The sequence below is a fragment of the Hypanus sabinus genome, chromosome 6 (genome assembly GCF_030144855.1).
Source record: "Hypanus sabinus isolate sHypSab1 chromosome 6, sHypSab1.hap1, whole genome shotgun sequence".
Lineage (NCBI taxonomy): Eukaryota > Metazoa > Chordata > Chondrichthyes > Myliobatiformes > Dasyatidae > Hypanus > Hypanus sabinus.
The window spans coordinates 40,923,989-40,947,674 of record NC_082711.1 but is presented as its reverse complement, the minus strand read 5'-3'; the positions used below and the strand labels follow the sequence as shown (position 1 = coordinate 40,947,674).

The 23,686-nt window shown below is 40.5% G+C and overlaps 1 protein-coding gene across 8 annotated transcripts in view; it reads right to left on the bottom strand.

Moving 5' to 3' along the window:
- arhgap12b (Rho GTPase activating protein 12b) overlaps window positions 1-23,686 on the bottom strand; it is a 189,526-nt gene that overhangs the window by 26,109 nt on the left and 139,731 nt on the right. For all 8 annotated transcript variants that reach the window (XM_059971961.1, XM_059971959.1, XM_059971958.1 and 5 more), the window contains 3 exons: window positions 10,615-10,719; window positions 7,590-7,688; window positions 7,373-7,463 (listed from right to left, as the gene is read on the bottom strand). In XM_059971961.1, the coding sequence (XP_059827944.1) occupies window positions 7,373-7,463; window positions 7,590-7,688; window positions 10,615-10,719 (295 nt within the window). The remainder of the gene's footprint in view (window positions 1-7,372; window positions 7,464-7,589; window positions 7,689-10,614; window positions 10,720-23,686) is intronic.

The window sequence follows — 23,686 nt, the reverse complement described above, 5'->3', positions numbered from 1 at the left end:
TCTTGCTATTGAGGGAGTGCAACGTAGGTTCACAAGGTTAATTCCCGGAATGGTGGGACTGTCATATGTTGAAAGATTGGAGCGACTGGGCTTGTATATACTGGAATTTAGAAGGATGGGAGGGGATCTGATTGAAACATATAAGATTATTAAGGGATTGGACACACTGGAGGCAGGAAGCATGTTCCCGCTGATGGGTGAGTCCAGAACTAGAGGCCACAGTTTAAGAATAAGGGGTAGGCCATTTAGAACTGAGATGCGGAAAAACTTTTTCACCCAGAGAGTGATGGATATGTGGAATGCTCTGCCCCAGAAGGCAGTGGAGGCATTCAAGAGAGAGTTAGATAGAGCTCTTACAGATAGCAGGGTCAAGGGATATGGGGAGAGGGCAGGAACGGGGTACTGATTGTGTATGATCAGCCATGATCACAGTGAATGGCGGTGCTGGCTAGAAGGGCCGAATGGCCCACTCCTGCTCCTACTGTCTATTGTCTATAAGACTATGTGCCCAACATAGCTAAAAGACATTTGGCAGAACTAGCACTTGTCCAGGGAAAGTTTTAACCCTTCAGCTTTCAGGCAGCCAAGCACCTTCAGCGGCCTCATTTCAAGTTCTTCTAAGGTGGATCCAAACACTGAGGTCATCCAGATATACCAATACCTCAAGCAAGTTCATATCCCTCACCATCTTCTCCATGACCCACTGGAAAGTTGCAAGGGCACCCGATATGTCCTGGGGCATCCTTTCGAATGGGAAAAATCATATATGATTTTATAATAAGATATAAATGTCGTCTTCTCTTTGTTGACCTCACTCATGGGGATCTGGTAGTCCATCACACTGAACCACTTCATACCACTCAGGCAGGCCAGCGTATCTTCAGTCCTCGGGACCGTACACTGGTCAGGGATGGTGCGCCTGTTCAGAATCCTATAGTCCACACACATCTGTACCTTCCCATTCTTCTTTCAGGCTGCTACTACTGGGGACACATAAGGGTTTCGGGGACTTGGTGACGTTCCTAGCTTCCTTCAACTTCCACAAATGCTGCTGAACGTTCTCCACCTCTGCAGGGGCCAGCCTCCACAATCACTCTCTAACGGGGTGTCCTTGATCACTCAGATAGGGTGACGAGTGCTCTTGGAACAACCCACATCAAACTCATCAGTGGAAAACACCTTCCAACTTCAATATCTTCTCTACCAACCTCCTCTTCCAACCCGTAGGAACCGGTGAGCCCCAAAGTTGAATGATTCAGCAGTCAAAGTTTTCCAATAGTTTCTCCCTAGCTTGTCTCACAGGGACACTAGACATTACCGTCACCAGAAACAAATGCGTCAGGGGCATCCCCGACTTGAAGGTGACCTCCCTCTTCGTAGTGTTCCTGACAATTACTGCCATCCTACCTGCCTGTACCACTGAAGGCTTCTGCAATTCAGGCCTCACCAGTACCCCAGCAGGAAATCCCGACTCACCCCTGTGGTCTTCCAGAGCATCCACTAAGAGGGCCTTGCCCTCAGGCACTCTGAGAAATTTGTGTGTCCCCATCACTCTCACTGCTTCCCCAGGCCATACCGCCATTGGTTTTGACTGGGGAAGTCCCTCGTCTAAATCTGGTATCCAGCCTAATGCAACCACGCACTTCCTCAAAAGCAGCTTGAAACATCGGGTGCATGGACAATGTTTCCAGAAAATTCTTGCCAGCCTTCTCCTTGCAGGCCCCCATGAGCCTCCTCACAAGAGGGGTGTTGGTTCCCACTAGAAATGAAATACCGCCCTTCTTAACATGGTCAGGACAAACCAGCGCCAATGTATCAAGGACCTCAGACACTCCCACATTGGGCTCCAAGAGCTCCAACTTCACTGACAAATAACCATTGTATGGATAATCACTAGCACTAAGCCCCCAGATTTCCAGTGCCCAGAATGGGGTGTTATGAACCTGTTTCAACACCTGGGACTGTGTGTGATGTACTAGGAATCTGTGTTTTATGAACCCCAGTTTCAACACCTGGGACTGTGTGTGATGCACTGGGAATCTGTGTGTTATGAACCCCAGTTTCAACACCGGGGACCGTGTGTGATGTACTGGGAATCTGTGTTTTATAAACCCCAGTTTCAACAGCTGGGACAGTACGTGATGTACTGGGAATCTGTGACTTTGTTTCGTGTAATGTCACGTGATGACCTACCCTAAGAGTATAAAAGGAGCAGCAAGATCGCTCCAGGGAGACACACTTTGGGAGAGACCCACTTTGCTGGAGAGCCATTGTGTTTGGAAAGCAGGGTTGTTAGTGAGAATGAAGAGTGAAAGCTTCAATCGAACCCAAAAGGGAGTGGGTAGTCAATAGCACTGTGCATTTCAGAGGCGACTGACATTTCGTAATCCAAACATGGATTTTTGGCACCCACTTTGGTGACCCCTGCAAAGTCTCGGGTGTGTGGTGACCAGTCCTGGAAAAGGGACTTCTCAAGTCAGTTACGTGGTGAAATTCTCACTTTTTGTGGACTCTTCAAAACAGACTACATTGCGAACTAACTCACACTGTAAAGGTACAGTGGCTGCTTTGTGAGATCAGCGCTCAAGAGGTACTGTGTGTCTGCTGAATCGCCTTCAGAAAGGTATGGCAGCCATTTTGGCGTATCTCTGCGAGACTTGCTTCTTCACTGTATTTTGAATCTCCGTCTTCAAGATCGTCATTTCGCTACACTTTGAAACTAAAAGTTTCTCCAGTCAATTACCCCGTGAATCCTTGAAACTTTCTGAACTGACATTCTGAGACTGTGCTCCAGTAAGACTCTTAAGAATTGCTTCTAAGTTTAACCGTTTGGGAGCTATAGACATAGCACAGTTAACTTTGTTTTAAGTTAGTCGCTTGTTTAATTTTCCATGTTTCTGCTTGAGTGTTAATAAATTCTGTTGTTTTCCGATAATATCCTGACTCTGTTTGACATCTACTATTGCTGCTTCCATGTAACAGGGGTCAAGGGTAAATGCTTTAGATATCGGTTGTAAAATGAACAGTACAACAACGTGACCTATGACCCGGTGTCGAGTAAGGCTTTAGCATAAATGCCCTCTATCCATAGTGACACACTACAGCATGGTCCCACTAAGCCTTCAGGAATAGGGCCTTACACTTTCAGGGGTTCCTTGGTATATTGCTGGGAGTGCGTTTCCCAAGAGACACCTGGCCGATCCCTCACTGGGTCTCCACTAAGTTTTCCCAACGACTCCCTCTGCTTAGGTACCCGGGGGCCCATTCTTCTTCTGGCGTAACACCTGCTGCCAGCAGCCCTCCGTGTTGTTCTTGGGGAATCTGCCTCCCACCCCAGTCAGCTTCATCATATGGGGTTGGGGTCACATCCCCTGATAACAGTCGACATATCTCTGCCACAATCTCCTCTACCGCTCCCTGGGGCAGGCTATCCGTGGTCACTTCACCGCAGGGGACCACTACTGAGGACTGTACCCTGCTAACGGAGGTCTCCCGCGCCTCCAATGCATTCTTCTTTTCCCATACCTCTCTGATCAGCTCAACAAAAGATGGAGGGGGGCGCGTCTTATGAGACTGCCGGAGACCACAAGCAATCAGGTCATGGGACTGGGCACCTGATCCACCTCAGCCACCTGAATGACCCCTCTGCGCTGCAAGCTCCCTCTCTAGCTGAAAGATAAAAGCAGAGAACTTCTCCCGATGCATGTTCTGAAACCCCACCATGAGTTCCATTGGGCTTCCTGTCAGGCCAAAAGCATTGTCAAGTGCTTGCATGTAATTGACAGCTGTTGCTGCAATGTCAGTGGCCCGCTTTTCTCTGTCACTTTTCATCATCAGAGCACTGCCACTCATCTAACAACTGAGAGGTCCGCTCCACCCAAGTCTCATACACCTCCTCCCCTTTAGGGGTTGGTGTAATTCCAGAAAATAGGCAGAGTCTACCACAGCTGGGACTTTGAACCTGATTTTTCCATTTATTCGCCAGAGAGGTAAGGGCGGATACTAACTTAGAATTTTCACTCTTCACCGGGGGACATGGACTAATTAGAAATTCCAAATCTGACCACTCCTTCCCCTCACTCCTCAGTAACGACAGAACCCTGTCTTTTAAATCTCCAACCCTAGCTACTGCTACGACAGTGCTGATCTGCGTTACAACGAGAGGTGCGACCGTTATTTCATCAAACCTCCACCTACAATCTCAATTTTACAGTACTTAATAGGCGAATTAACAATTCATCTGGAGTACGAATATCTACCCCACTGGTTCAATGCTCAGGGTAATCACACAGCATCCAACGGAATCAATTCTGAACGTAGCCCCCGCAATTATAACTCTTGCTTCGGCTAGCAGCTTAATATAGGAGATTGCAGCCCCCTGCCTGACCAAACTTAAGAAATCTCGTTTGGGTGGATGCTGTGCGATCTGTCCCATTACAAATCAGTACCATGAAATAACAAACAGTACACAATATGCAATTAAACGATAGAGCTTTATAATTCTTACTTTGACTATATGGTTAGTAAAGAAACCGGAAAAAGAAGAAAAAGGGCCCATTCTCATGAAATAGTCTAAGGCACAACGCTGGAGTTCACTGATAAGGCTGTTTGTCTACCATTGACGTCCTCCGATTGTCACTGACCTTTGAATCCTCGCTCCAAGTCCACTCTGTCCGAGGTCTACCAACTCTCTCCATTTGCTTCTTTTCTCCTCATCTCTCCCCAGCCAAAGACTGCGAATTCCCGGCTCCCAGACACCCAAGAAACAACAACCCACTCATTGGCTACCATGCCCCATTATTTCTAGTCATAACTCAAACATTGCTGCTACAGAGAAACCATTATCTCAGAAGCGGAACATTACAGGGAAGCCATTACGTTGGTAGTGAAACCTTACAGCATGTTACAGCTGTAATAAAAGAAAGTGGTAATGTCCAAGATTCCAACTTTCTGCTCTTATGACTGAAATCTTAGGGCACCATTTTGAAAAGGTTCCAAGGAATGATCTCCGGGGGTATAACGAATATTCAGTCACCAGTTGACATCCTAAAAATGAACTATCCATTCACTCTTCCGAGAGCAATGGGGTTTAATGCTGACCTTAGGCGCTGTCTGTGTCCATGAGGTACTTATACAATATAAGAAATGCAAGAGAACACTTAAAAAGGAAATCAAAAGGGCTAAAAGAAGGCATGAAGATGCTCTAGAAGACAATGTAAAAGAGAATCCTGATGGATTCTACAGATATGTTAAGAGCAATGGGATTGTAAGGGACAAAATTGGTCGTCTGGAAGATCAGAATGGTAATTCTATGTGTGGAGCCAAAAGAGATGAGAGGTGGTCTTATATAGATTTTTTGCATCTTTATTACAAATTACAGAGGAGGTGTTTGCAGAAATGCAGCCCCAAACCACAGGGAGCCTCAACGTGCTTCACTGATGGCTGCAGACACTCATCCATGTGGCACTCGCCAACTCTTCTCCTGACAAACTGCCTCTTGCTTGAGCCAAAGATTTCAAAAATTCCAGAGCACTCGCTATCAAAAAGCCATTCCTCTAAAGTGGTAACAAATCCAAGAGGGTCACCTTTGCTCAAAAATACAAGGACTGTGGTGCTGAACAATGGCAAGAATTGCCCTGGAATGATGTCAAAATTTGTATCTTTACATTTCACTATTTTTAAATCATCTTTGTTTAACAGTATTTTTTTGTATGTGGCTAAGACTTCTGCACAAATCTGTATCACCTTAAGATTTACTTCCTTGCAGGCATTTACAGGAAAAAATGAAATACAATAGAATTTTATGTAAAATTAAACAAACAAACATGTAAAATGCTGAATGAACTCAGCAGGTCAGGCAGCATCTATGGAAAGGAATAAACGGTCAAGGTTACAGGCTAAGACCCTTTTTCAGGACTGGAAAGGAAAAGGGAAGAAGCCAGAGTAAGAAAATGGGGGAGTGCAAGAAATACAAGCTAGAAGGTGATAGATGAAGCCAGGTGGGTAGGACTGTGTTTACAAACAGACAAACACTGACAAAACAATGTGTAAATTTAAAAAAAGCACTGAGAACAAGATTTGTAAGGAGTGGTTGAAAGTGAGTTGTCAGTCCAAGAATCAGTTCAGAGTGGTGGTTATTCAAATTATCCACACTTCCTCAGGAGCCTGATGATTGTAGGGTAATAAATGCTCCTAGAACCTGGTAGTGTGGGACTTCAGGCTCCTATTCTTGCTGCTTAATGTAATAGTGAGAAGAGGGCATTGCCTGGATGGTGGGGGTCTCTGATGATGGCTGCTGCTTTCCTGTAACAGCACTTCATGAAATTGTGCTCAGTGGAATAGAGGGCTTTGCCTGTGATGGAATGGGCTGTATTCACTACTTCAGTAGCTTTTCCATTCCTGGGCACTGGTATTTCCATACCAGCCCTTGATGCAATTAGGATACTTTCCATTGTGCATCTACAGAAATTTGTCAAAGCTTTTGGTGACAAGCTAAACCTATGCTAACTCCTAAGCAAAAAGGAGGCACTATTGTGCCTTCTTTGTAATGACACTTAAGTGCTGGTCATAAGACAGATCCTCTAATACCAAAGAATTTAAAGTTACTGACCCTCTCCATTTATTTCCCCTCACGAGGACTGGATCATGTATTTGCCTCCTGTAATCTATAATGACCTCTTTGGTTTTGCCAACGTTGAATGAAAGATTGTCGTTGTGGCACCACTCAACCAGATTTTCATCCTCCCTACTATATGCCAGTTTGTCATCACCTTTGACTCAGCCAACATCAATAGAGTCATCAGCAAACTTAAATATCGCATTGGAGTTGTACTTAGACACATAATAAGTATAACGTGGGTACAGCAGTGTGTTAAGCATATAGCCTTGTGGTGCACCTGAGCTGATGGTGGGGTACGGTGACGTTGTTGACAACCCATACTAACTACAATCTGCAGCTGAGGAAATAGAATATCCAGTTGCTCAGGTTTGGAGCTTACTGTTGAGTTAACAGGATGATAGTACTGAATGCAGAGCTGTAATCAATGAAGAGCAACCTGGCATATGCATCTTCCCAAGATTGAGATGTTCCCAAGGTGAGTGAAGAGAAAATGAAATGGCATCTGCTGTTAACCTTTGTAAAGGGAGGGATATTGGAATGGATCCAGATCATTCCATAGACAGGAGTCGTGACCAACCACTCGAAGCACTTCATCAAAGTGGTCTACTTAACTTTCATACTAATACATTTCGTACAATGCATTAATGAATCTGTCACTAACTGTGAAGCATAAATTCAATCTAAGGCTTTGCATGCAAGGAAACAAATATACATCTAATCTAACCTTACAAAATGCATGTACTTGTGACTTACGTCGTGATTTCTTTAAATCTTTATTATTTTTATCTTTATCCTGCTTTTCAATGACCGGAGACTCTGGCATATCATCTTCATCAGATTCTGTCTGTAAGGAAATTACTTGTGAGATCTAAATTAATATTCAATTTTCTTGAACAGTTTACCAGTGAAAAGCAAGCAAATTAAGTAAACAAAAATATCGAAACCAAAATGCTCCAACTTAAATACGCACCTGACTACTAATAGTCTCTTCAAGAGCTTTATACCATTCATTGATGAGATTATCATTATCCAACTGAATCAGTAACTCTGTTCCTTGGCGTGTTCTGAGCTGGAAAATGTTAATTTTTTTCCTCATTAGTGAAACATATAATGTTAACATTTGCATTTTAGTAGAGCAACCTTTCTAGAATTACTTAAGTTTGGAGCTTTAACAATTTACTGTACACAAGTACAACACTGGACAACAAAGATTTTGCTTCCTGAATACTTTTGCATATATGTTATGGACTGTTAGGCTGTTGATCATGAAAATCACCATTTAATTTCCTTATCATGCACCATTTTAAAAAAATCACCTATATTTGTTATTTCAATTCATAATTCCAGCCCACAATGCAAGCTGAAAAGTCTACTATCTTGTCAAGGCATGTCTGGGCAGGCTTAGGCAGGGCAGACGCTGCATGGCAGGACATATTTTAGAATGGCTATAAATTTCCATGAAGGATTTCGATTTTTGAGACAGGTGTTCTCCAGAGTAACTAATGCCAAGATTAAGAAATTCATTTTTATTGGTCCACAAATCAAACTGGTCATCAATGAAAGGCAATTTGAAGAACTTCTAGTGGATCTGGAGAAAATAGCATGGAAGGCACTCAAGGATGTTATTGAAAATTTTCTTGGCAACTACAGAACACTAAACTACATGCAGCTGTTGACAACATGCTTCAAGCATACTAAACCATTAGGTGAAACGGAGACGGAGTTAAGATGGTGCTAAACTGCGACTCCTTTGCTTGCATCTACTGAAACAGCTCTACTTCCATCTTTAATATCTTTATTTTTCCCTTTCAGGGTTCTTTTGAAGACTCTGACCTGGAGTTACACGCCGACTTTGGTTCTTTGCGGTAATGGGACCCATTCTCAGGGTTTCAGGACTGGCCATTATTCGGCACACCAAGGGGTAGGCCTAAGAGGTGGCCTATGTTTGGAAGCCTAAGATCTCGGGGCTCTGGAGACAGGTGGATCAAGGGTCAGTGTCATGGCAGGAGACTCATGTGTTGTCAGGGAGGCCGGAAAATCTTAACGCTGTGGGCCCGAAGGCCCGAGATCTTTGGGCAAAGAGCTCATAAAAAGTGACAAAATGGAATTTTTAATATTGTAAACCAGTGGGTTGCTGTTATGTCTCCCGCTTGCTGTGAAAATGAGGGACACCTCCCTCTCCCTAATAAGGGAGAGTGATAGAACCTGTGGGTTGCTGAATGCCAGATGAATAGCAATAGTCTTTGGGGTAACTGCAAGGTCTGTGCCTTTGCTATCACTTAAGCTCAAGTTTGTGCTCGGTAGCAGGTATGCTTTTTGTTTGGCCGGGAGGGGAGGGGGGATTGTCGCTCGCCGCCGCTTACACATGGGAGGGGGGAGCTGATGGGGGGAATTTGGGGTTCTCACGTTTAACTGTTGTTCATTCTTTGGGGCACTTCTCTGTTTTCGTGGATGTTTCGTGAAGAAAAAGCATTTCAGGATGTATATTGTATATATTTCCCTGACATTAAATTGAACCTTTGAAACATGTCACTAAAGAGTCATTTTCTGCATTCCCATTTACATTTTTTCTCTGCAAATCCTGGTGCTGGCAGTGACAAGTATGACCAGGACATTACAGTCATCGAGAAATGGTATCAGGGCAACAGAAATCCATCAATATTGGATGATTATTGATGGGACACTTAACCAAGAAGCCCCAGACACTAAGTACAAATGAAAATCATCACCAAAATATCTTTAGCTTAGTTGAACTATTGCAAAACATCAGCTCTTCTATGCAATTAAACATATTATATTCAATAAAAGTTAATTTCTTATTTCTCCAAATTCCTACATGATACGAGTAGTCTGAAATTATATTTGTGTTCCACTTCTAGCAGTCTATCTTAAACAAAAAAATTCTGAGGAAGCAACACTTTCAAAAAAAATTTGTTATCCAGTGCTATTAATACATCTACAAAGCTTGATAGTACTTATCATATTAAAAATATGCAAAGTTACTCTTAATACAGTTCATAAGTGAAAGCATTACTTAAACTCAATTAAAAAGAAATTAACAATAGATTCCTCTGGTGGCTAGGAGGATGCCTCCTGCTCTTTTGGTTGGCATGTTGGTGTGAAGAGCACATCCACAGGAATACAGATGAGTGGATAAGCAAAGCATAATTGGATACGTTGAGTAAGATTTTACACCCCTATATTTAGTACAGATGAAAATTCCTCCTTTTCCAGTAAACCTCCAGATTCAGATATCCCATTCTTCAAACATGTAATTGTCAAAAGAAGCAAAATTAACTTTGTTAAGTTTTGTTTTCTATTACACGTTCTTGTACACAAACACAGATTACAGAAATGGAAACAGAAGGCTACTTTTAATCTTGGGCTTTCATTGATACAAACATGAAAAAAAAACTTTCTACCGGAACTACAAAGTGGAATTGTAGCTTCAGTAAAAACTACAGCATGGAATACCCTGATGCTATTTAGCCTTACTATTTCCAATTTTCTTTCAAAGGAACCAACCAATCTTGTGGCCCTTGCTGTGATAAATGCCAAAGATAATACACATAATTTAGGATTACAAAACAGATAACACTACTGTATGGAGATGATATGTCGAAATTATTTTTGAACTCCACCAGAAAATATGTTAAAATCTACTAATTTGATATGTATGGATTTGGTAGGTGGTTTATGTTATCAATTATTAAGCTTGATTTATTCTATCCCAAATGAAAGGAACACTATCTTTGTTTAATTCTTGTCTCCCATTTCATACATTAGTTTTGCCAAAATTTAATCTGTGAATGATGCTCAAGGGGAAATTCCTTCACATAGAACCATAGGCCAAGAGCCAAAACTTGTTCAAATATTCAAAGTCTGATTAGAACTGAGATCAAAGATGAAAGGTGGGGGAATTAAAGCAGATGACTACTGCAGTGAAGCTGTGACAAAATAAAAACCAGCATTGTACAAAACACTAAATTATTTACCTCAATAACGTTCTTCTTACTCGATTTATCTTTTGAAGCCCATTCAATTGCAGCCCCCTTTAAATCCACAGTGAACTCGGGTTTAGATTGTGTGTTACCAAATTTCTGAAAAAAATCAAAAATTAAAATTTACTGAGATAACTAAAAAACAATTAAATCATATATGGGCTCCTTTTTCAGCAATTTTAGCCATGTTATTTCCAAAATTATTGGTCTCTTCATAAGTATTCTGTACATTGGTCACTTTCAAATTGGGAAGGATATATAAAAATAATTATTGTCTAGTTCCAATTGGCCTTGAGGTTATGGTGAGTAGCCACATTTTTGAACCACTGCAGTCTTTTTTAGTGATGTTATTCCCATTATGCTGCTATGTTGGGAATTCTGTAACATGGACTCAGTAACCATAAGTGACTAATCTTCATTTCCAAATAGGTATAATGGGCAGCCTGAGGGGAACACACAGTTGACAATGTTCCCATGTACCTGAAGCGCTCGTCCTTCTTGCTGTGAGGTTGCAGGCTTGGCTGGTATTGTCAGAGTAACTTGGGCAAGGACAATGGACCTTGTAGAAGGCAAAACATACTTGCTCGTTGGAAAGCAATGAACACTGAGGTTTGTGTGTGGCATACTCATTAAGTGGACTGCTTTATATAAGTGATGTTTAGCTTCAATGGTATTATTGGAATTGCACTCATCTAGGCAAATGCCAAATATTCCATCATGCTATTCCATTATGCTTTGTAGACAGTAAAGGCTTTGAGGTGTTGAGGTGATTCAGTCACAAGATTCATCGCTCTTTTTGCTAGAGTAATTACAGATTGATAATCATACAGCACTGAAGTAGACCCTTTGGCCCACCATATACAAGCTGCTTATGAGATACTTATTTATACAAATCCTAGTTACCTGCACACTACCTGTAGCTTTCCATACATTGAAAATTCATGCGATTAAATATTAAATATTGTGGAAGTATCTATTCATCACTTGTTCAGGCAGGGCATCCAGATTCCTGCAAAGCTGGAAAGATTATTTTTCAGATCTCTTCTAAATCTTTTACCCCTTATTCTAAATTTCTGCCTTCCAGTTTTAGATAGCTGGGTTAAGGTGAAAAATTTCCCAGTCTACACTATTTATTTCCCTCATAATTTCATATACCTTTGTCAGGTCATGCGCAACTTCCTGCAATTCAAGGAAAATAAACCCAACCTATCCAGTTGCTCCTCATAACTTAAACACATCTATCCCAGGTGCATCTTGATGAATCTTCTCTGCATGCTCTCCATTACGTGGCTGCTCCCAGTTGAATTTCTGGTCGTAGGTAACCACTGCATGTAAACGGTGAGGAACTTGATGATGATGATGATGATAATAACAACAATAGGTAAGTGGTTCAATTCATTCCTATGTGTGTATAATATCTGTGAGTTCTGTGCCAAAAATGTTATTTCTCATTTATCGTCCATTACCTGAATGCCTATATCTTGCTTCATCAGCTGAGGAACTGCAAGTGGAACTTAACATTTTGCATTCATCAGTGAACATTCCCCATTTCTGACCTTGTAATGAAAAGAAGGTCATTGATAAAGCAGCTGAAAATGGCTGCATCTAGAACACAAATCTGAAGAACTATTGCAGTGATGTCCTTGGCTAGGGTGATTAATAACCTTCTGTGCAACACGTACACTGGAACATTTTTCCTTTACATCCCCAGAATTTTAAGAGGCTCACTTCAGAATTAGATCAAATATCACTGACATAATACACAAAATTTATTCTTTTGTGATAATACAGCATAGAAACAGGCTCTTCAAGCCCACAAGTTTGTGTCAAAGTAATCAATTAACTAATTAAGCCCCTTCTTCCGACACAATGTCTATATCCTTCCATTTCTTGCACATTCATGAGCCCATCCAAGGGCCTCTGATAAACATCTTATCTAGGCAGCATGCTGGTAAGCCTGGTCTGCACCCTCCCCAAGGACTTAACATCTTTCCTATTTGGGGGGGGGGGGTGACCAGAACTGAGTGCCATTCTCCAGATATGGCTTGTCTAGAATTTTATAATTGGGCATATTTAAAGCTGAGGTTGATAGTTTCTTGATTTTTAAGGATATCAAAGGTTTTAGGGAGAAGGTCAGAGAATGGGGTCGAGTGTAAAAATAAATCAGCCATGATCGAATAATGGAGCAATCTTGATGGGCTGAGTGGCCTAATTCTGCTCCTGTGTCTAATGGTCTTATAAATCTCCAAATAGAGTGGCAAGAAAAAGTTTGTGAAGCCTTTACAATTACCTGGTTTTCTGCATTAATTACTCACAAAATATGGTATGATCATCATCTAAGTCACAAACACAATCTGCCTAAACTAATAACACACGAACAATTGTACTTCTTCTCGTCAGTACTAAGTACATCATTTAAACAATCACAGCCTTGGTTCAAAAAGTACGTGAACTTTTGGGGTAATGCCTTCAACAAATGCTATTTGGAGTCAGGTGTTCCAATCAATGAGGTGAGATTGGAGATGTAGAGGTGCCCTGCCCTATAAAAAAAAGACACACAAAGTCGGGTTACTGACAGAACTTATTCTTCTCAAGAAAGATCTGTTTATGTGCACCATGACTCAATCAAAATCACTTCCAGAGGACCTTAGAAGAATAATTGTAGAGATACACAAGCTGGAAAAGGCTAAAAAAAAGTATTTCTAAAGACTTGCGTGTTCACTGGTTCAAAGTAAGAGAAAATGTCTACAAATGGAGGAAATTCAGAACTGTTAGTATTCTCCCTAGGAGTGGGCATCCCACAAAGATCATTCCAAGAGCACAAAGAGCAATGCTGAAGGAGGTGAAAAAGAACTCAAGGGTAACAGCAAAAGACATGCAGAAATGAAGAGAACTTGCTCGAGTCTCTGTTCATGCGTCCACCATAAGAAAAACACTGAACAAGAATGGTGCTCATGGAAGGACACCACAGAGGAATTCAATGCTCTCCAAAAAAAAATGTTGCTGCACATCTCAAGTTTGCAAAAGATCACCTGGATGTTCTACAACACTTCTGGGACAATGTTCTGTGGACAGATGAGACAGATGTTGAAATTTTTGGCAGAAATGTACACGGCTGTGTTTGAAGGTAAAAGGGCACTGTACTCATCCCAACTGTGAAGCATGGTACAGGAAGCATTTTGTTTTGGGGATGCTTTGCTGCCTCAGGACCTGGACAGCTTGCAATCATTGAGCGAACAATGAATTCAAAATTGCATCAAGACATTTCACACAAGAATGTCAGGGTAGTGGTCCATCACCTTAAGCTAACTGAAGTTGAATGCAACAAGACAATGATTTGAAACACAAGACTAAATCAACAACAGAATGATTTAAGAAGAAACTTAGTGTTTTGGGATGGCCAAGTCAGAGTCCAAACCTTAACCCATTTGAGATGTTGTGGCATGATCTGAAGAGGGCTGTTCATGCAAGGTATCCCAGAAATACTGATGCACTGACATGAAAAGTAAAATTGTGTGTTATTAGTATAGGTAGATTGTGTTTGTCGATTATTGTTACTTAGATGAAGATCAGACCACATTTTATGAGTAATTAATGCAGAAAACCAGGTAATTGCAAAGAGTTCACAAACTTTTTCTTTCAACTGTAACTTCCTGACTCTTAACTGATTTTTTGACTAACACAAGCAAGTATACCATCTGCCTTTCTTACCACCCTAGCCACTTTCAGTGAGCTATGGATTTGGACCACAAGACCCATTGACTTATCAACACTTAAGGGTCTTGCCATAAACAATTTTGATCTCCAAAGTGCTGCTTTGGATTTCTAGCATCTGCAGATTTTCTCATGAATGTAGTCCTGGTTATCCTGTCGCTTTTGCTGTTTGTATAGAATGCTTTGTGATTCTCTTTAACCCTACTCGCCAATTCCTTTTCAAAGCCCCTTCTGGCTCTACTAATTTCATTCTCTTAATAGAAAGCCTCATTATGAGAACAGATGCAGTGGGGACTGAGGAACTGAGAATAGGGAATAGCATTTTTTACAATTGACTGGGTGGGAAGTGTAGTCAAAGTAGTTGTGAGAGTCAGTAGGAGAGGGGTGACAGTGATGGACCAAGTTAATTTGAGGGTGGCGGTGGGGGGCAGAAACAAAGTTGATGAAATTGACGAGCTGGAAACAGCAACAATGCAGTCCTCAATGTAATGCGCAAAGACTTGCGGAGAGTTACCAGTTCAGGCTTAGAACATGGAATAGATGACTAAAAGGCCAGGATGCTGCCGTTTCAGTGATGCTTTGCTTGGAAGTCTGTTGAGGTCATCTATTGTACCTCGTGTTCCACGTGCAGCCTCAAATTAGGAAGATGCAGCTGAAATTGATGGGGCATTTCATTGAGTGCTTTTGCTCTGTCCACCACAAAAGGCCAGTCACCACATGGAGGCAAGAATTTGCATTCAACCTCTGTAATGGCCATTATATCAAAGTTCAATGTACTGAGGTTGCTCTATGTTCATAATCCTCATCTTCGATACTCCTATCTTTAAAATACCCACACTTCAACTTGTAGATCTCATTGTGCCATTACCTTGCTTCCGCTTGCTCTTCCTGGTCATGATATCCACCTTCCTCTCTATTGCATCACTTTCTAACCTGATGCTCTGGTCACCTAACCATCCTGAGTAACACAAATGAATATTCTGGCCAGCATATTGTTCCTCTTCAGTTAAGGTAGAATCTGTTCCTCCTGATCCTGCCCCATGAGAGGTTCCAATGATGTAAGAACCTGAAGCTCTGTCCCCCTGCACCAGTTCCTCATCCAAGCATTGATCTGTTTTATATTTCTATTCCTACCTTGAGTAGCATGTGGTACTGGGAATAATCCTAAGTTTAGTACATTCAAGGTCCTGCTTTTCAGTCACTTACCCAACTTCTTATACTCACTGCACATGATCTCTTCCTCAATCTACCCATGTCAATGTGCACCACAACCTTCGGCTGCTCACCTTGCCCTTTGAATATATTCTGCAGTCACTGAGACATCATCAACCCAGGAGACAACACACGACCCTGGCATCTCTTTTGCATCCAAAGAATCACCTTTTTGATCCCCCTAACTAATGAGCCTCCTATCTCTCTTATTTACCCTTCCCTGCTAAGTCTCAGAGCTGGCCATATTGCCACTGACCTAGCTGCAGTTGTTCTATCTTGATAAGTCATCCCCTTTAACAGTATCCAAATGGGTATTCTTGTTGCCCAAAGGAATAGCCACAGGTAGGCCCTGCACTGTCTGGCTCTTCTGCTTCTCTTGTGGTCACCCAACTATCTGTGCCTGTACCTTAGGTGTGACCACCATACAAAAGTTTGTCTATGATGCTCTCTGCATCCTGGATAATCATGAGCACACTGAACTCCATCTCCAATTGCTTCACATGTCAGTCAGCAGCTAAAGCACTTTCTATGGTGAAATAAACAGCCTCCAGAATCTCCCACATCCTACTGGAGAAGCACACAGCACAAGAGAAAATGAATATGATATGACAGCCATTACAGAGGTATGGTTATAAGAAAATCAACAAAATTTCACTTTTAAGGAAGGACAATTTAGAAAGAAAAAGTGCAAGGTAATGTTGTTTAGAAGAGATGAAATATGTACAATCAAATCTTGTGAAATGCTTTGATGTGGTAAAAGGGAAAAACAGAAGCAAAAGAAGTCACTGGTAGGAGTAGTGTACAGGACTTCAAACAATTCAACACTTTAGAAAAGGATACAAACAAATAAAAACAGTATGCGCAAACAGCCGCACAATAGAAGATTTAATCTTCAGATAGATTTGGTTAAATCAAGTTGGAAAAGGTTAGCAAAAATGGTTTCAGGACAGTTTCCTCGAACAATGTTTTATCGAGCCAACCAAGAACTAGGATCTTATCATGAATAATGTGGCAGGTTTAATAAACAGCCTTAAGAGTAAAAGATCCTCTTGAAAGGTAGTGATCACAGCATCATAGATTTTTTTAAAAATTCAGTTTAAGAGCAAGAAACCTAGGATGGAAATAACAATGCTTAACTTTAAATCAAGGAAATTACAATGGAATGTTGGTAGAAATAAAACAGAAAATGCTGGAAATACTCAGCACTTCAGGCTGGATCTGTGGGAAGAGAAACAAGGATAGAATTGGTTATAGTGGACTGAGCAGATAAATTAGCAGATGACAGTTTGCAAACACAGCAAAAACACAGGAAGGTATTTCATTCAAGAAAATCTCAGTAAGGAGGAGATTTTAAGAAAGGGGTGAATCAAGAAAAACTAACCAAGGAAACATGGTTGGGAAGATGTTGGAGTCTATTATTAAGGATAAGGTTTCGTGGTACTTAGAGACTATGATACAGTAGACCAAAGTCAGCATTGCTTCCTTAAAGGGAAATCTTGCCTGACAAACCTGTGGAACTATTTGAGGAAACAACAGGCTGGATAAACAAAGGAGAATCAGTAGATATTGTTTACTTGGATTTTGAAAAGGCCTTTGACAAGGTGCCACACATGAGGCTGCTTAGCAAGATAAGTGCCCATGATATTACAGGAAAGATACTAGCATGGATACAAAATTGGCAAGAGGCAAAGAATCAGACTAAAAGGGGCCCATTCTAATTGGCTGCCAAAGAATAGTAATATTCCACAGGCGTTGATATTGGGGCTGCTTCATTTCATGTTCATGCCAATGACTCGGATGATGGAATTGATGGCTAGGTGGCCAAGTTTGCAGACAATACAAAGATAGGTGAAGGGGCGGGTAATGTTGAAGGAGACAGCAGAATGACTTAGACAGATTGGGAGAATGGGGAAAGAAGTGGCAGCTGGAATATAATGTAGGTAAGTGTATGGTCATTCACTTTGGTAGAAAGGATAAAAGCATAGACTATTTACTAAACAGGGAGAAAATTCAAAAATCAGAGGTGCAAAGGGACTTGGGAGTCCTTGTGCAGTATTCTCTAAAGGTTAACTTGCAGGTTGAGTTGGTAGCAAGGAAGATAAATATACTGTTAGCATTCATTTCGAAAGGATGAGAATATAAAAGCAAGGATGTGATGCTGAGGCTTTATAAGGCATTGATTAGACTGGACTTGGACTACTGTGAGCAGTTATGGGCCCCTTATCTAAACAAGATGTGCTGACATTGGAGAGGATCCAGAGAATGTTTACCAGAATGATTCTGGGAATAAAGGGGTTAATTTGTGAAAAGCCTTTGATGGCTCTATGCCTGTATTTGCTGGAGTTTAGAAAAATTAAGGAGAATCTCATTGAAACCTTCTGAATATTGAAAGCATGATGTGGAGAGCATGTTTCCTATAGTGGGTGATTCTAGGACCAGAGGGCCCAGCCTCAAAATAGAGAGATGCCCATTTAGAATAGAGATGAAGAGACATTTCTTTAGCCAAAGGGTGGTGAATCTCTGGAACTCATTGCCACTGACAGCTGGGGTATTTAAAGCTGAGGTTAATAGGTTCTTTGTTAGTCAGGGGTCGAAAGGTTATGGGGAGATGGTAGAATGGGGTTGAGAGGGATAATAAGTCAGCCATGATGGAATAGTGTACCAGAACTGATGGGCTGGTGGCTCAATTCTGCTTCTATGTCTTATGGAAATAAAGTAACTTCTTAAATTGAAAGAGAAAATTTAATAAACTGCAAAAGATTGGTATAAATTCAGAATTCCACAGAGGTCAAAGAAAAAGATTTTAAATATTAAATCAACTGCAAAGGCAAAGTAGCAAAAAAAAACTTACTGGCTACTTTTGTATTTCTTATGACTATAAAAAGTCATGTCCAATGAACATGGAACATTTAGAATAAGGCTGGGGAATACTTATGGGGAACAAGAAAATGACAGAGGAGTTAAGCAGGTATTTTGTATTAGAATTTAGGATAAAGACATCTTATTAAAGCTAGAAAGGAATTTAATAACGTTAGTATCACTGGAGGAACACCTTTTGGTTAAAACTGATAAGTTCCTTGGCCTGGATAGCTCGCATTCTAGAATTCTTAAAGTTGTAGCCACTAAGATAGTGAATCTATTAGTCATGAACTTTAAAAATCATTATAGTCTGGAGAAGTACTAGAGGACTGGAAAAATGCAAATGAACAGCCCTAATCAGAAAGGAAGCAAATTAAAATATGCTTAACCACAGGCTGATTTGCCTAATAACTATCACTGTAAGGAAGATACAGTACTCTATTTGGAAAATCAATCTAATGGCAAATCATCTGACAAAATTTCCTAGAGTTTTAAACTAAGTTATAATCATATTGGGTACAATAATTAGATGTACTATACTCTCTACCAGAAGGCATTTACCAAAATTCCTCTTAAAAAGAGTAGAGCCATGGTGTTGGGAGTAATGCATTAGCAAAGGTAAAGATTAAGCTAAAGGGGTCATATTAAGGTGGGCAACTTGTAACCAACGAGATGTCACAGTGATTAGTGTCACTGCAGAAAGAGATTTGGAGATCCTGTTACACAAAACGCAGAAATGCCAATACACACGTGGAGATAATGAAGACGACGAATTGAATGCTGACATTTATTTCCACAGGGATGAAGTAGTAATGTAGCGGAGTCTTACTGCAACTATTTTTGGCACTAATGTGACCAAATTTAGAGGTTCTCAATAGATTTTCAGCGTCCTTAAGGATGCATATTATTGCACATTGATAACATGCATAAAATTCAGAGATAGTTCACTGCAATGATCCCAGGAATGGAGGTATTGCCCTAATTGGAAAGATTAAACTGGTTGGTACTCTTCTTATTGGAGCTTAGAAAAATAAAAGGTGATTTAATGATACTTAAGGGCTACACAATGTACTGTAAATGCTGACAGGATTTCAGAATCCAATATCAGAGGGCAGTGTCAGAATAAGGAGGCACATATTTAAGCCTAAAATGAGAAAATACTTCTTAAAGGCTGACTGTCTTTGGAATATACCAGCATAGAGAGCTATGGGTAAGGCATCAAGCATAGCTAAATTGTGACAGATTATTAGTATGGGAATCAAAGATTATGGGGAAAAGATAGCAAAGTGAGTTTGAGGAACTTCAGATTAGCCACATTTTCATTAAATGACACAGCAGGCTCAAGGGCAAAAATGGCATTTTCCAGTTCTTGCTACTTATGGCTGTAGAAGGAAATCTTAAGGTCACAGTAAATTTTCATGTCTGCTGCACATGAGCATATAGAAATAGATAACTTTAGCTTTACCCTTTATAGTGAGGTAAAATTCAGCCTCAACAGAAAAATATCTAAAGAACCATATGCTCCCATCACAATACTGAGATTAATGGCAGCCACAAGTCAAATCTATCCTTGGTAAATGTGGCAGTATGAAACTATCTTTATCTTTTGTTGTGCTGAGACAAAAGAATTCTTTCACATCTTAATAAATTATAATAATATCAAGCCTAATACTTATTAAAATATTTTGAAGCAAGCAATAATGTTGAAAAGTACAGAAAGGATCTTCTAAAAAAAATCCACACCTACGTCCAGCAGGGTGCCACAAAATAATCAAACACCAGAAGCATGCAAGCAAACAGAGCTGAAACATTTTCTAGCTAGAGCCAGCCAATATTAGTGTAACACAAAATGCCGCTGGTATGAAATTACACACAAAACATTTGTGATTTTGCTATGATACATGCAGAAAAAACATACAGTGGACAGTTTACATAGGTGACTGGAGGTCGACACTTGACAGCACTTTTCCACGCATCAAGAGGAGAAAGCACGAGCTATGGGACGGATGTCCTGTGGTAGAATGACTTGGTGAAAAGAGGGAAGAAAAGTGAAGTCACAAATGAAAAGCACAATGAATCAGCAGCAACAATATTTTCTGAAGGCAAGCATTAAATTCACTGCTGATAACATTTTGTAAAATTCTTTACATTTTTCAAGTACTTCAAGTAGTTAATTATATTAGATGCAATATACAATGACTCTTATGTGCGAAAACAGGTCATCATGTTTGTTGATTTTCTAACAAAATATTAAAAACATGTTTTAGTCTCTCTTAAAACAAGAGATACAATCTGTTTAAACTAAGTTGGCAGAAGTATGGGAATCAGTGATGGAGCAGTTCATATACAAGTCAATGCAGTGAAACTGTGAGGATGGACAGATAGATGACAGGGAATATTTGTAGTCAGTGGGATGAGTTGAAGGCAACATGGAGGCAAAATCAAAAAGGGTGATAAATACAGGACTGAAGGTGTTATATTTGAATGAATACCATATACAAAATAAGGTAGGTGATTTGGCAGTGCAGTTTGAGATTGGCAAGTACGACAACATGGGCATCACTGAATCGTGGTTGGAGGAAGATCACAGTTGGAGCTTAACATCCAAGGATGCACATTCTATCAAAAAGACCAACAGGCAAGCAGAGGGGGTGGTGTGGCTCTGTTGGTAAAAATGAAGACAAATACTTACAAAGGAGTGATATAGGATCAGAAGATTTAGAACACTTGAAGAAAGAATCAAGGAATTGCTAGGGTAAAAAGACCCCGATGGGAGGGATAAATAGGCCCCTGAACAGTAGTGAGAAATAAAAAAGGCATGTAAGAAGGGCAATGTTACCATAGTCATGGGGGATCTCAATAAGCAGATAGATCTGGAAAATCAGGTTGATGCTGGATCCCAAAAGAGGGAAGTTATAGAATGTCTATCACATGGCTTTTTAGTGCAACTTGTGGTTGAGCCCACTAGGGGAAAGGCAATTCTGGATTGAGTTCTGTGTAAAAAACCAGACTTGATTAGGAAGCTTAAGGTAAAGGAACCCTCAGGAGGTAGTAATAATGATAGAATTCACTCAACAATTTGAGAGGGAGGAGATAAAAGTTAGAGGTATCAGTATTACAAAGTAAAGGGGATTTTGTAGGCATGAAAGAGAGGCTGGTCAAAATTGATTGGAAAGGGATACAAGCAGAAATCATGGCTGAACAGCAATGGCTAGAGCTTCTAGGGGCAATTCAGAAGCCACAGGATAGATACATCCTAAAGATGAAGTATTCTAAAGGGAGGATAAGGCAATTGTGACTGACAAGGGAAATCAGACAGGATCAAAGCAAAAGAGAGGGCACATACAGTAGTGTGAGGAAGTTTGTGAACCCTTTATAATTTTCTCTAGAATCTTCACTCAAGTCCTAAAACTAGATTAAGGAGAACCCAATTAATTAATTAAATAAATAACACAAAAACCATTATACTCTTTCACTTAGCGAGAAAAATAATCCAATATTACATATCTTTGTTGGAAAAAGTATATGAACTTTTGCATTCAGTAACTGGTGTGACCCTCTTGTACAGCAATAACTTCAACCAAACATTTCTGATAACTGCTGATCAGTCCTGCACATGGGCTTGGAGAATTTTAGGCTATTCCTCCTGATAAAACTGCTTCAACTCTGGGATGTTGGTGGGCTTCCATGAATGAACTGCTTGCTTCAGGTCCTTCCACAACATTTCTATATGATTAAGGTCAGGACTTTGACTCGGCCACTCCAAAACATAAAATTTCTTCTGTTTTAACCATTCTTTGGTAGACTGACTTGTGTGTTTAGGGTCATTGTCTTGCTGCATGACACACTTCCTCTTGAGCTTCAGTTCACAGATGGACATCCTGACATTCTCCTATAGAATTTACTGGGTACAAGTCAGAGCTCATAGTTCATCAATTATGGCAAGCCATCTTGGTCTTGAGCCCAAACCATGACATTGCAACCACCATGTTTCACAGATGGGATGAGGTTCTTATTCTGGAATGCAGTGTTTGCTTTTTGCCAAACATAATGCTTCTCATTTAAGCCAGAAAGTTCTATTTTGGACTCATCTGTCCACAGACTGTTCTTCCAATAGCTTTCTGGGTTTATTCATGTGGTCAGTAAACTTTAGACATGAAGCATGTACTTCTTGGACAGCAAACACGAGGAAATCTGCAGATGCTGAAAATTCAAACAACAACACACACAAAATGCTGGTAGAACACAGCAGGCTAGGCAGCATCGATAAGGAGAAGCGCTGTCGACGTTTCGGGCCGGGACGTTGACAGTGCTTCTCCCTATCGATGCTGCCTAGCCTGCTGTGTTCTACCAGCATTTTGTGTGTGTTGTTACTTCTTGGAAAGTTGAGGCTTTCTCCTTGCAATCCTGCCATGCACAACATCGTTGTTCAGTGTTTGCCTGATGGTAGACTCACGAACACTGACACTAGCCAATGCAAGAGGCCTGTAGCTCCTTAGCTGCCACCCTGGGGTTCTTTGTGACCTTCTGGAATATTACATGCCTTGCTCTTGGAGTGATTTTTTTTTGTTGGTCGACCACTCCTGGGGAGAGTAACAACAGTGTTGTATTTCCTCCATTTGTACACCATCTGTCTGTCTGTGGACTGGTGGAGCCCAAACTCTTTAGAAATGGTTTTGTATCCCTTATCCAGCCTGGTGAGCATCAACAAATTTTTTTCTGAGGTCTTCAGAAATCTCCTTTGATCAAGGCATGGTACACTTCCAAAAACTTGTGTGGTGAAGATCAGATGTTGATAGTGAAAACCTAGCTTTATGTTCTTTAAATAGGGCAGGGCTTTCCACACTTACAGCTGATTGTCATCCCATTGACTGAAACACCTGACTCTAATTTTCTCTTTCAATGAACAGATAATCCTAGTGGTTCACATACTTCTTCCAACAAATACATGTAATATTAGATCATTTAATAAATAAATGAACAACACAATGTTTTTGTGTTATTTATTTATTTGGGCTCTCTTTATCTAGCTTTAGGACATGTGAAAATCTGATCACATTTTAGGTCATATTTATGCAGAAATAGAGAAAATTCTAAAGGGTTTACAAACTTTATAGCACTTTATAGACTTTATAAACTTTATAGAAAAAATAAGTCGTTAAGTTAGAGAATTGGGGAGCTTTTAAAAACAAACAGAAGGCAACTAAAACATAAGGAGAGAAAAGATGAAATATTAAGGTAAACTAGCCAATAATATCAAAGATGACACCAATTTTTTCAG